The 13,272-nt window shown below is 51.3% G+C and overlaps 1 protein-coding gene across 1 annotated transcript in view; it reads right to left on the reverse strand.

Annotated features, from left to right (window-relative positions):
• The window catches only part of IQSEC2 (IQ motif and Sec7 domain ArfGEF 2), a 76,513-nt gene extending 63,637 nt beyond the window's left edge, over positions 1–12,876 (reverse strand). The window contains exon 1 of the mRNA XM_042974649.1: positions 12,170–12,876. Within this exon, the coding sequence (XP_042830583.1) occupies positions 12,170–12,876 (707 nt within the window). The remainder of the gene's footprint in view (positions 1–12,169) is intronic.
• Positions 12,877–13,272: the final 396 nt, after the last annotated feature.

Genomic DNA, 13,272 nt, shown 5'->3' on the forward strand with positions numbered 1-13,272 from the left:
AAAACTGAGTGCTGGTTACATAGGTGTGTTTGGCTTGTAAAAATTGACCAAGCTATTCATTTGCGATGTGAGCACTTTTTTGTATGCATATTATGTTTCGGTGTGAAGTTTAAAAAAAATCCTTCTTCTAGAAATCTCCAAGGAGATTGTCCCCAGAAGAAGTGCTGTGATTATTCTGCAGGTGCAAGGAACTCCACAAAACAGTAACTAAATAAGCAAGGAAGTAAACAAACAAACAAGGTAGAAAGGAAGTCCTGGTCTCAAATATAAAACAAAGTAAAAAGTGGCATGATTTTGAACAATGTCGTAGAGCAGAAGAAAGGAAAATTCATTTGATCTGGATGCTAGGAACATCTTCCTGGGAGTACAGAGGTTGTGACAATGGACCTTGGGAACTGAGGTGCAATTATAGTACACTATTTGGCCCTGCAATGAATAATATTGACATAATCATAATCACATAAATAGAGTGTATTGGTGGTCAAATTAAAAAAAAATTTTCTAATGTTTATTTTTGAGAGAGAGCGCACACAAGTGGGGGAAGGGCAGAGAGAGGGAGACACAGAATCCAAAGCAGGCTCTAGACTCTGAGCTGTCAGCAGCTGGACGTGGGGTCGAACTCACAAACCATGAGATCGTGACCTGAGCCGAAGTCGGACAGTTAACTGACTGAGCCACCCAGGCGCCCCAATGTGGTCAGCTTTTAAAATCAATTTGTCTTGATACAGCACTGAAGACCTAATTATTGTCACAGAACAGAATATAAATGCAATCAAGCTTGCTGACAAAAGTATGGAACACACAAAGCAGGAGCTACAAGGGTGGAAGAGAAATGGAAGGAAGGATGGGGCCCTAATAACTATGTCTTACAAACTGAGTGGTCGAGAGATACTGTGGAGGGGCGCCTGGGTGGCTCAGTCAGTTAAGTGCCTGACTTCGGCTCAGGTCATGATCTCATGGGTTTGATTCATGAGTTCGAGCCCCACATCAGGATCTCTGGTGTCAGCACAGAGCCTGCTTCGGATCCTCTGTCTCCCTCTCTCTCTCTCTCAAAAATAAACATTTAAAAAAAAGAAAGATACTGTAGAAAATGGATGGAATAAGAAACCATAGTTTAAAATAGTACTTGATAAAAATTACAAATTTGAGAAGAGGAGAGAAAGAGTCAGGTGTTGTAAATAAGCTAAATCCTCACTTGTCATAGTAGAGAGAAGTCAGTGGATAATGTTCAAAGTTGATAAATGAAGAAATGATGCACGCTATTGAGAGATATGAAGTCACTGCCAGAAAACCTAAATGGTAAAAGCAGCCACCTCTGGGGACTGGGAAGGGGGCAACGGGGAGACACTGGCTTTTTACATGTGTCTTTGTGTACTACTTGCCTTTTTAAAACTATGCATATGTACTGCTTTAATTTAATTTTAAAAACAAGTCCCTCCTCTTTCTCTGGACCTTGATCACCCACATGCTACATACAAAAGAGGGAGCTTGATGATTCCACGTGGTGTGAGGTCCTTTTCTCCATGCTTCCTTTTATATATTTATTTTTTTAAGTTTATTTATTTATTTTGAGAGAGAGAGAGAACGAGCAGAGGAGGGGCAGAGAGGGTGGGGGGGGTACAGAGGATCTAAAAGACTCCCTGTCAAAAGCAGAGAGCTCGATGTGGGGCTCAAGCTCATGAACCTCGAGATCATGACCTGAGCCAAAGTCAGATGCTCAACCACTGAGCCACCCAGGTGCCCCTCCATGCTTCTTTTTAGAGCAGGAAGAAGACAGGCGAGTAAAGGGCTGACTCCCCCTAACTAATGCCTCAACTCCTCATGGCACCACAGTCATCTATGCAGATGCCTTCTCAGCTGCCCCAGCCTGCACCACCCTCTGGTCTCCTTCAAGCCCCACCATTGCCTGTCCAGCCTCTCCAGCCCTCCATTCATTCAACTATTTACACCTGTTAGTTATTTATACCTGCCTGAGTCACAAAGGATTTGAGGTGGCTTACTCCAATAACACAGATAAAGAAAGAATAAAAATTGAACTAGAAAACGAGAGCTCAGAAAAAGAGATCAACAGAGATGCTGAAGCTGTACTTCAAATTAACTGGTAGCTGAGGAAGAAAGCGAGATACAATGAGCCATGACAACCTCATATTAGGAAGGAGGAAATACACCCGTTTTCAGGGGAAGCAAATCTTTGCCGAGCGCTGAATTCTTCAAATCATTGTCTATGGGAGATTCCAAGCAGGAGAAGGAGATGACTGGTTTGGTTTGGTTTTGTTTTTTAAACTTCAAGTTGTCTTATTCAGGATGAACTATTCAGATATTTGGATGAGTTATTTCCCATAAAAACTAAAGAATTTCAGGTAATACCATAATTATGAAATGAGGTATGTGCTATGGCACAATCTTGGGTTATTTCATTGATTTTCTTCCCCTGCAAATGACTATTAAGCACCTACAAGTATCAGGGAATGCCATTCAAACGTTCTTGGTTAATCCTGAGAGATGGGCATTGTCATCCCATTTTCCAGATGAGGAAACCAAAGACGAGAAGGTAAATGACATAGCTAAGGTCATCCAGTGGGTTGGGGCACAGCCTAGATTCAAAAATAGGTTTTTCTGACTGTAGCTATGCTTGTGGTGAGCATATCATAATGTATAAACTTGCAAAGTCACTATATTGTACACCTGAAACTAATGTAACATTGTGTGTCACTATACTCAGAACACAACAAAACAAAAACAAAGTTAGGTCTGTCTGTCTCCAAAGCTCCTTCTTTGTGTATCATACCATGGGGACTCATAACAAAGGCATCCAGGCTGGAGACACTCTGCCCAAGGCGATGGGCACACAAGTGATGACAGACACAAGCCCGCCCTCTTCCACAAAAATAGAAAAAGGGGGGATGACAGGCCTAGCTATCAGGCCAAAAACTGCCTGTGAGCTGCCTCAGTTACATTAAATGGGGACTCCTAGGGTAAAAAGCAGCAGAAAAAACGGTGGGCCTGGGTGGAGAAAGTGAAATCTGGGTCTACTCCCCAGCTATGAATCTAGGAAATCTGATTTCTGAGGGGCTGAACTAGACAGAGCAGAGGGTCTGTCCGCCATCAAAGCAAGAGATCCTTTATTTAGGTGATCCCTCCTCTTCACAGCTTCCTCCCCAGCAAGTCTCCAAGCCTCCTCGAGCTCCAGTTTTCTCATCAGCAGGACCCAAAGATAATGATCCCTATAATCTTCACAGGCTTTTAAGGCATAAAATAGCACATCTAAGGAACAGTACTTTAAACACTGGCATTAACAGTAGAGTAACTTTTCTTTTAAAAAACATTTTTTAATGCTTATTTATTATTTTTGAGAGAGAGACAGAGCATCAGCAGGGGAGGGGCAGAGAGAGAGGGAGACACAGAATCCGAAGCAGACTCCAGGCTCTGATTGTCAGTACAGAGCCCGACATGGGGCTTGAACCCATGAACCACAACATCACAACCTGAGCCAAAGTCAGACGCTTAACCAACTGAGCCACCCAGGCACCCCTAGAGTGACTTTTCTAGTCAGAGCTGTTCTGCTCATACATTGAGCAGCCTCATACAAGCCCTTTCTCTCTGGGCCTCAGTCTTCTCATCTGTAAAATGAACAGCTTGAGCTGGATGATTTTTAAGGATCCTTCTAGCTTGAAGTTTCTTGGCTTTTATGCTGGTATTATTAAAATCCTGCTCATCATGAATGGCTGCCGCTCCTCTGTGTCCCCAAAGTAGGCTGCATGCCCCTCTGTCACAGCACTTGTCAATGTGTTGTCACTCTCCTCCAACAGAGTATCTCTCTACTCCCCACTACCCCAGCTCAGGCCTTATCATCTCTCATCTAGACTGTCACACTCGCCTTCTCACTGGGTGCCCTCCAATCTGTCTTCCAAACTATCCACTAGTCGGATCTCTCCAAAACATGCCTCTCAACACATCTCCCCATTCTCTACAATAAGGACCTCTTGCCCCAACCTAAAACCCGATCTTGGCTCCCAATTCCCAACATAATAAAGCTCGTTATCCTGCTAGTCAAGTGTCCTCCTGATCTGGGATGGCTGACTCTTCAGACTCTTCTCCAGACCTTTCCTGCCTCAGTTTGTGCTTTAGTTTGTACTGACCTAATAAAAGTGCTCCGCCCCCCAACACACCCTGCTGGTTCCATGCCTTTGTTCATTCACTCACGCTGGCCCCTCTGCCTTAGTCTCCCTTTTGTTTTCCATTTCTGCCAAGCCACACACTGTCCTGCTTCACCTTGCTAACTCCTACTCATCCTCCAGGCCTCAGCTCAGGCAACACCTCCTCCAGGAAGCTCTCCCCGACAGTCTAGGTAGATGTCCCTCCTTTGGGCACCCACAGAGCCCTGTGCCCCCCACCCCCGGCACAGCACACAGGAAACCGCATCACATTCATCTTCTCTGCCCAACTGTGAATGCCCTGAAGCCAGGAACTGTATAACATTAATCACAGAACTCCCTGCCTGCAGCAGTACAAGGAATGGCATGTCCTAGGCACACAATATTCATTGGACTGACCTCTCTTTCAGAAGTGGGGTGAGCTCCCACATGGCCTGTCCCTCCGGCTCCTCCCCAGCACAGAGTTTTGCAAAATTATTAATAATAACAATGCCTCAGGTCACCTGGGTGGCTCAGTCGGTTAAGCTTCTGACTTTGGCTCAGGTCATGATCTCACGGTTCATGAGTTCGAGCCCTGTGTCAGGCTCTGTGCTGACAGCTCAGAGCCTGGAGCCTGCTTCGGATTCTGTGTCTCCCTCTCTCTCTCTCTCTCTGCCCCTCCCCCACTTGTGCTCACTCTCAAAAATAAACATTAAAAAACTTTTAAAAATAATAACAACAATGCCTATCACCAACTAAACATACACTATGTGCTGAATACTTCACATATGTCATCTTACTCAATTTTTACAACAATCATGAGAATATGGGTTATTTATGAACTGGCCAGCATATCAGATGTACAAGTGCCTCCCAGTTTTACAAGGGAATTTTAGGGAAGGAACATGTAGGTACTTTTAATCACAGATATGATGACAATAATTCTAAAGTGGTTATATAGAGGAAAATAATTGGTTTTATTAAGGCAAATACAGCATCCTGGATTCCAGTAGGAAATCACAAGGCCCAGATATACAGTCATATTATCCCTTTAAAAGGATATAAAAATCACATAGCTAAAAAGACAGGCATTGATACTGGAGAAGTGGCACATATCAGGTGATAATTGTGATTAAATTGTGATAAAATAAAAACAAACTTTCCTTCTTAAAATGTTAGAGGAATCATCCTGATCAGCCCACGTGGCTCTGGCTTGTTATCTTTGTTTTGAAAAGGATGTGCTGTGTGGATCTTGGCTGACTTGTCTGGTTTGCTACACTCCACCTCTAGGGGGCAGGGCAACCCCACAGACTATTTTCCATCCTCGTCTCTCAGCTTTCCATCCTGACCAGAACCTTCCTTGACTACTGTGTTAGGTAGACAGGAAAATTTTTGATACATTGGGGAGGTAGGGTGCAACATGAATCTGAATCTTATATATCAGAAAATATAGTTTTATCCCCATTTGCAACTTGAGAAAACCAAGGCTCTGAAAGTGACTTGCCTAGAGTCACAGAGAGTCCCCCTTCCATGGCACTGAGCTTTCTGTGAATACAGAGGCCCCAAAGAGCTTCAGCTCTTAAATGCTTGATAACAGGCTTCCCTACGTAAATGCTTTCAACATGGATGCCTGGAGAGAGATCAAATAACTTCCATGAGAAAGTTAGAGTAACTAGCAAATTACCTTGCCCTAAATGAGTTACCAAAAGTGGAAATAAGTCATTTATTTATCGTTCTCCCCCATGACCCGTGTTTATCATTCTGCCAGGGAATACAGCCAGGGAGTGAGCCAAAGGGGCCGTGTCTTATTCTGACATTGAGACACCACACCCGGCCCAGGGTCTGAGCCCCAACAGAGACTTGTTGGATAAATAAGTAGCTTTCCACTAAACTGGGCAGGCTGCACACGAGTCCTACGCATGTCTCTTTGCTCCTTTCGGAACAGAAGATCTTGCACTGAGGGTCAAGACCACGGTATGATATGGCCATAGCATGGGAGGGAGAGGTAATGATGAATAGACAGGCCTAAATGTCTCCAAAGTTTCCTCTGATTCTGCTACCCTGGTATCCCACAAACTGGAAGGCTGGTAAGTATGAAAAGCCCAAAGTAGAGGCCAAACAACTCCTGGGAGCATGAGGAGAAAGCAAGGCAGGAGCCAAGAGAATTCTGAAGTGGAGTCATCTCTCTATGGGGGGCTCTAGAATGAAGAAAAACTTAGGCACCTCTAGCCATTAGTGCACCAAGGCTTAATCTGACATTCATTTGTTTATTCAACATTTACTGAGTGGCTACTATGTGCTGTGCTGTGTGTTTCCAAGCTGCTGGCTCTGTCACTCATGCCCAGAGCACCTACCATAGGGACCAACACAACATGCTCTTGATACATGTCACTTAAATGTCAATCTGTGGGGGCTCTCAATCTAGTAGAGAGGATACAAGATGTAAACAACCATAATGGTATAAAAAGAGAGAGGGGCGCCTGGGTGGCTCAGTTGGTTAAGCCACCGACCGTTGACTATGGCTCAGGTTATGACCTCATGGTTTGTGGGTTCGAGCCCCACATCAGGCTCCATGCTGATGGCATGGAGCCTGCCTGGGATTCTGTCTCCCTCTCTCTGCCCCTCCCCTGCTTGCTCTCTATTTCTCAAAAAAATAAAGGAAAGAAAAGAAACTTAAAAAGAGAGAAAGTACTCATTTCAAGGGCCAGGGGTAGACCAGCAAATAGACACAGGAGAGATGACAGCTCAGCTCAGCGTGGGAACTATATGGAGCTGCCCAGGAGAAGGAACCAGCATCAGCAAAGACCCCGAGGCTATCAGAAGGCTGAGTGGGCTAACACTGGGGTGCACAGGCCCTTCTGGCTGGGGCACGGTCTGTGAGAAGGGGACTATCAAAAGATGAGGGGAGAAAGGGAAGTCAGGTGCCGATGCTAAGAGGACTATGCATGGCAGATGGAGGAGTCTGAACATTCTCCTGGAGGCCAAAGACAGAGTGGAACCACTGGAGCCCTGCAGAAAGGTTGGCCAGGCTGCATCTCGTTAGAGGCTTGATGGAACAAGAGCAGGAGAGGCATCTGTTAGAGAAGACTATGGCAAAACTCCAGGAGGCAGTCAGGAGACGGACCCTGACTGGAGCAGTGGTCTTGGGAGCTCTGCTGGGGGAAGCCCGGAGCCATGCCTGGAGTGTCTCTAACGTCTTTACACCTTGCCTGAGGGAGGCAGTGGTGTACCACAGTCTCAAGCCCGACAGTTCTGGGCCCCATGCAGTTGTGTAACCTCAAGCAGGTCACTGCACCTCTCTGATCCTTGTTTCCCTGCCTGAAAAATGAAGATAATACTAACACCCACCTGGCAGGGACTCTGCAAATGAGATAAGAGGCAGTAGTACTGCATCGTGGGTAAGAACGCTGCAGATGGACTCTGGAGCCTGGCCACCTGTGCTCCTTCTAGCTCCTTCTCAATTCTCCTGCTTATTCATTGAGTGACCTTGGGTAAGTTAACCAACCTTCCCGGGCCTCAGTTGCCTCATCTGTAAAATGGATTTAATAACAACATCTACATCAAAAGATTCATGTGGAGATTGAATGAATTAATACATGGAAAGCACTCAGAACAAATAGTGCTTGGCACACAGTAAATGCAGTAAAAAAAAAATGTTAGCTATTATTACATAAAGCCACATAGGGTGGTGCCTGGCACACAGAAGGCTGAGACTCACTCAGCACATGTGTGGCCTCTTCTCCGTGCTCCAGGCCTTTACTATGCTCTCAGCAAATTCAGAGGCCACAGTAGGCAGGGGTGGGTGAGATGAAAGAGTAGCAGAGGGTAAGCCTCAGTTCAGTCTTCCTCCCACCTAGGCCCCCATTGGACCCCAGGAGACACCCACTCTCTTTGAAGCCCTTGAGCAGGGTCCCCAACCAGTGGCCTGGCCTACCCTGATCCTTCCTCTGAGAACTTCCACACTCACCACTCTTGCCACTTGTTTTGTCCAGACCACTGTCATGATGGTGGGCTGAGCCTGGAGCCCTGCAGCTCCGGCAAGGAGGAGGGGGCTCCTCAAGAGCAGAGAGCATGGTGTTTGCTCAGCCTGGTGGCCCCTCCTGCTCTGTGCACGCAGCCAAGAAATGTTTGTGGATGACAACAACCCCATTCTTGCCCCAGATCTAGACGGAGAAGCAAGACTCCTCTAATTCTCATTCAACTCAACATTATCATTTCCTCCCACACAAGTATAATGCTCTCAACACAGTGGGGGGGAAAAATAGATGGTTTACCCTCCTGGGAAGAAGGAGAAATCCCCCCCCCCCCGGGAAAAGTACCTGAGAGCCCAAAGGAGACAGACTTCCCCGGGGCCCCTCCCTTGGGCTCACTCTTTCCCCCCTCTCCTTCCCAGTGCCCTCAGCCCCTGCAGGGAGAACACTGACACAGCCCAGCAGCCAAGCAGCAGACCATGCATTGCCCTGGCTGTCAAGAACACCAGGCCAGGCATTCTGGTTGCTGCCCCCCAATGTGGACCAGCTTGCAGGGTGGGTGAGGGTGTGTGGGGGGGGGGAGCGGGAGAGTTACCACCAAACCAGCTTCAGCCCACCACCGCCTACGGCAGAGCCGGAGCTGGGCCCATGCACAAAGCGTGGGAAATACCGCTCTCTTCAGTGTGGAGCAACTCAACAGTGGCCCCCAGCACACCCGTAAATCATTCCAGGCGCCAGAACTGCAAGGGGGGCCAGGTCAAGATCAACAACGAAAGCAGAGCTCTTCTCTAATCATCTGGGGGTTGAGGGGAACAATTCCAGGGAAAAAAGACCTGAACACTGGTGGAGACCAGCAGCTACAAACAAACAAACAAACAAGCAAAGCCCTCACATACAGAAGACCAGGGGCCAGAAGGAGGTTGAGCCTCATCTCGTGCTCTGCTGCACTAAGAAGGCCACACCCAGAGCACAGCAGAAGGCATACTGGCATCCGGGAACCCGTCCAGAAGAGACAGTGCGGGAGGATGTTGGAATCCTGGGGGTATGACATGGGTGGGGGTGGACATGACAGCCGCTAGCAACCGCACTAGAGGGAAAGTTCACAGGATGAAGAGTCTGTCTTAGGGCCACTGTGACCTCTGGTGTGTCGCTTCACTTCTCTGAGCCCCTCGGTTTCTTCGGCTGTAAAATGTGGACTGTGGTGCCTGACGCACAGGGTCGTTGGGAGGACTAAATAAGTCCCTAGGCACAAGGGGCCCTCAACAAGAGGCAACTGGGGCCCAGGCCCGTCTCTCCCCTCTTCCTCCACCAGAGGGAGCCTGGGGACCAGGAACGCCTAGCCTGTACCACTCTACCGATCCACCCCCAGTGCTGCAGCCTCTGCCGCTAAACTCCCACCTTGCCTGCCCTGGCTTCCAGCAGCAGCCTTCTCACCCACTCCTTACAAACCCAGAACAGGCCTGGCAAGGGAGTCTCTTCAGCAGCTGTGGTGGCAGCAATGATTACTGCATGAACAAGCCCTCTGGATGCTTGGCTGGGAGGGAGAGTAGAAAGGAGGGAGACACAGCCTTCTCCCCCACACCCCTGCCCCTTGACTCTGCCACTCATCCCAGAGTCAGCTCCTCCTGCTCCAATCCTATAGATACCTAAGGCTTGCCTGGCCTCTCCGAGTTTGGGACCTGGCCAGGTCCTGAAGCCAGGAGACTCATGTGGGTTGGAAAGCTCTAGTGGAAAAATGACAGGTCTCAGACACAGGTGGATGTGGGTTCTAGTCCCAGCTCCATTAGGAACTAGCAGCGTAACCTTGGGCAAAAGCCTTTCATCTTGGGGCCTCAGTTTCCCCATCTCTCAAATGGAGTTGCTAATGCTCACCAGGGCCTGTGGTGAGGCCCAAAAGAGGCAATAACTGATGTGCAAATATTTAATATGTGGCTAGGAGAAATTCAAAGCACTATCTAAACCCCCTTATTAATCCAGTGGGAAATGTGAGGCAAAGAAATCGGACAAACAGCCTGGAGGGTGCACAAAAGAGGGACAGACTGAGAGGCAGGCCTGTGCGGATGGCAGAAGCACAGAGCTCAAGAGCAAATGGGCTTCCAGCCAGCCAAGAGATCCACGTCTGCAGGATGGAGAATCTGAGGGTAATGAAATCCTGGTATCGGGGAAGACCCAGGTCACTTCACTGGGCTTTACACCCAATTCAGGAATGGTGCTTTTTCCAGCTCTTCCTGACACCCACTGGGCCTCTGCCGGACAAGTCCACCCAGCTCCCACCCCCACCTCTTGACAGTCCTCTGCATCACCAGGCAGCCAGGTTGGAAAGTTCTCCCTGATTTACCCCCAAATTTCCCACCGCTCCTGGATCTGCTCTCTGGAGCCACATATAATGAGCCTGTTTCCTCTGTCACAGGCCTGACCACTCCAGAAAAGTCTTCCACAGTCAGGCTCAAGGACCACAGCAGGCTCCAGTCTCCTGCTCCCACCCACCGTAGCCCTCTCCTGAAACAGCTCTGCTTGGTTGATCTGGACCCTTCCTCCAGGGTGGGGCCCCAAGTTGCACACAATCAGTCCACTGGGAATAGGCTCCCAGCAACCACGCCTGGACAGGAGAACCCATCTCCCTGGCCCCGGGACTACTCTGAGGCAGTCCACACCGAAACTCAGCTGAGGGTGCACTGCAGTGGAGCCCAGCCGAGGCCTCAAGCTGCAGCTGCTGCTCCTGGGGCCCAGCCATCTCAACCCAGCACCCCAGCCTGCTGCCTCACCACGGGGGAGTTGCAGAGAGCTGTCTCCCAGCAGATTTCCTGAGGCAGAAGGCTTCCCCACCCCCAGCCCAGCCTCCAAGAGACACTCCACTGGTTGTGGCACATGGTAGGACCAGCTGAGCAGTGAGAGGAGGGGGAAGGCTGTCCATTCGCTAGAAGACTTCAGACTTGCTCTGTAGTGTGGCTGGATTAGTCACAGAACCATCAAATCTAAGCTGGGGGGCCTTAAAGAGCATTCAAGGAAGACAAGATATGGGGGGGACTGATGGCCTGAGAGAGGAAGGGAGTCAGTCAAGGTCACAAAGTCAATCTGCAGCACAGCTGGAAGGGGAACCCAGGTGTCCTAACTCCCAGTTCAGTGCTGTTCTTTCCAACACAGCAAAAGAGAAATCAGGGGGCCTTTAGGGCAGCCCTGTGAGCCTGCATGCCCTTGACTCTCTTAGCCTGACATTTATCCTGACCAGCTCACAGTAGTATCTGCATGGAAGAAGTGGACCCAGCCCATGTCCCACCAACCCAAGGTGTCCCAAATAGGCAGACATACGGACACCAGCAAAGAAACTGGCACTGATCCAACAAGAGAGAAGATCTGTAGGCTTCCCTTCCTGGGAGCTCTTTAATTGGGTGGTGTTTTTCTTGAAGGTGGAGAGGGGGTGCTCTTTGAGGAACTAGCCAAGGGCCTAGCCTCCATCTTTGCTCCCCCATCTTTGCTCCCCTGGCCAGGATGTGCTGCGGTTCCCCTCAGAGGGATGTCTCAGCCTCCAGCAGCCATTCTAGTCCCCACCTGCCTCTCTGGGAAAGCATGGAGCTGAGGCCACCAGAGGAGACAAGATCAGGCCTACACTCAGGACCTGCAGAGGAGACCCAAAGTGGGGGGGGGGGGAGACGGGGGCTTTCTTTCCCTTGGGGCTCTGAGGTGACAAAATCACAGATAATAAAAATCCCAAGCAGCACATCCAAAATAAAGAAATAAATGAAAAGCCATCCTCTGGCAAGGGTACAGCTAGGGGGTGAAGAAGTGGAGGGGTGATGACTGCTGTAGGCCCTCACTGGCCACGGTTTTGAGAAAGAAGAGACACCTGCACTCATCTGGCCAAGCCAGGCTGGGGTGGCCAGAGAAGGGGTGTCGGCTGCTTGAGCAGGACCCAGCTTCTCTGACAGTCTGGGACGGGAGAGGAGGACATGGTATCAGGCACTGGCTTCTTACTTTATCAGCCGGACAAGTTGGAGAGGGAACTGGAGGGGAAGAACCGGGGTGAAGGGGGTAGGGGGGAGAGGGGTACAAACACACGTTCCTTACTTTCTCTGGAGGGTTGTGGCCGGGCTGGTGCTGGTACTGGTGCTGTGGCCGCCACCGGCCCCGGGGCTGGAGCTCCTGGATGCGCCACGGCTCAGCTGGCCCCGCTCCCGCGGTGGCCGGGGCCCCACGCCCACCGCAGCTGAATAGCCGGCTTCCTTCTCGCGGCCCGGGTGCGCTGGCACGGTCTCCCGCCCGCCACGCTCGCGACCCAGGGCTGGGTTCTCGTGGTGCAGGTGGCACTGGGCCACGTCGCGCTCGCGGGCTGGGTAGCCGGTAGTGTCCTGGAGCGGGTAGGCGGCGTCCCGCTCCTTGTCCCGATACACTGCCTCCCGGTTCTGGTAGGCGCCGTCCCGGTTCGGGTAGCCCACGTCCCGGGCCGCCTGGTGGAACTGGCTCTCCCGCAGCTCGCGGTGGTGGAACTGGGTCTCGCGCAGGTTCTGGTACTGGCTTTCGCGGCCGGGGCTATCCCGCGCGCCGTGGGGGTCCCGGAGCAGCTCCCCGCGGTGCAGCTGGCTCTCCTCCCTCAGGTCGCGGTTCTCCTGGGTGAGCTGGTCCAACTGGCCCTCCAGTTCTTCAATGCGCCGCCGCTGGGTCTCCAGCAGCTGCTGCTGGCTCTCAATGATGTTGTTCAGCTCCAGCAGGTACTCCACCGCCCGGTTGGGGCTCTCGGATCCCGGACCGCCCGGGGGCCCCGACCCCGCCTCCATCCTGGCGGCCCAGGGGCAGGGGAAGGGGCAGGAGAGCCCGGTCCCCGCTCGCTCACGGCGCCACCCTCCCCCGGGCCCAGCCGGGGGAGGGGGCCGGCGGGACGCGAGGGCGCGCACCGGGCTCGAGGGCCCGGGGGCCCGGGGGGGCCCGGGAGACAGCGCTGGGGCCGGCGGCACGGGGAGCAGGAGCTGAGGCTACCGCTGCCGCCGCCGCCGCCGCCGCCGCCACCGCCACAGCTCAGGAGAACGCGGCCCACGGCGCTCCGCCCGCTGCGGAGTCACTGCGCAGCGCGGCCGCGCGGGACCGCCCCGGCCGCCGGCCCGCCCCCCGCCCCTGCCCCCACCCCGCGCGTCCGGCCCGCCCCCGCGCGCCCCACCTGCCGCCGCCACCCGCGC

The sequence above is a fragment of the Panthera tigris genome, chromosome X, assembly GCF_018350195.1.
Source record: "Panthera tigris isolate Pti1 chromosome X, P.tigris_Pti1_mat1.1, whole genome shotgun sequence".
NCBI classification, from domain to species: domain Eukaryota; kingdom Metazoa; phylum Chordata; class Mammalia; order Carnivora; family Felidae; genus Panthera; species Panthera tigris.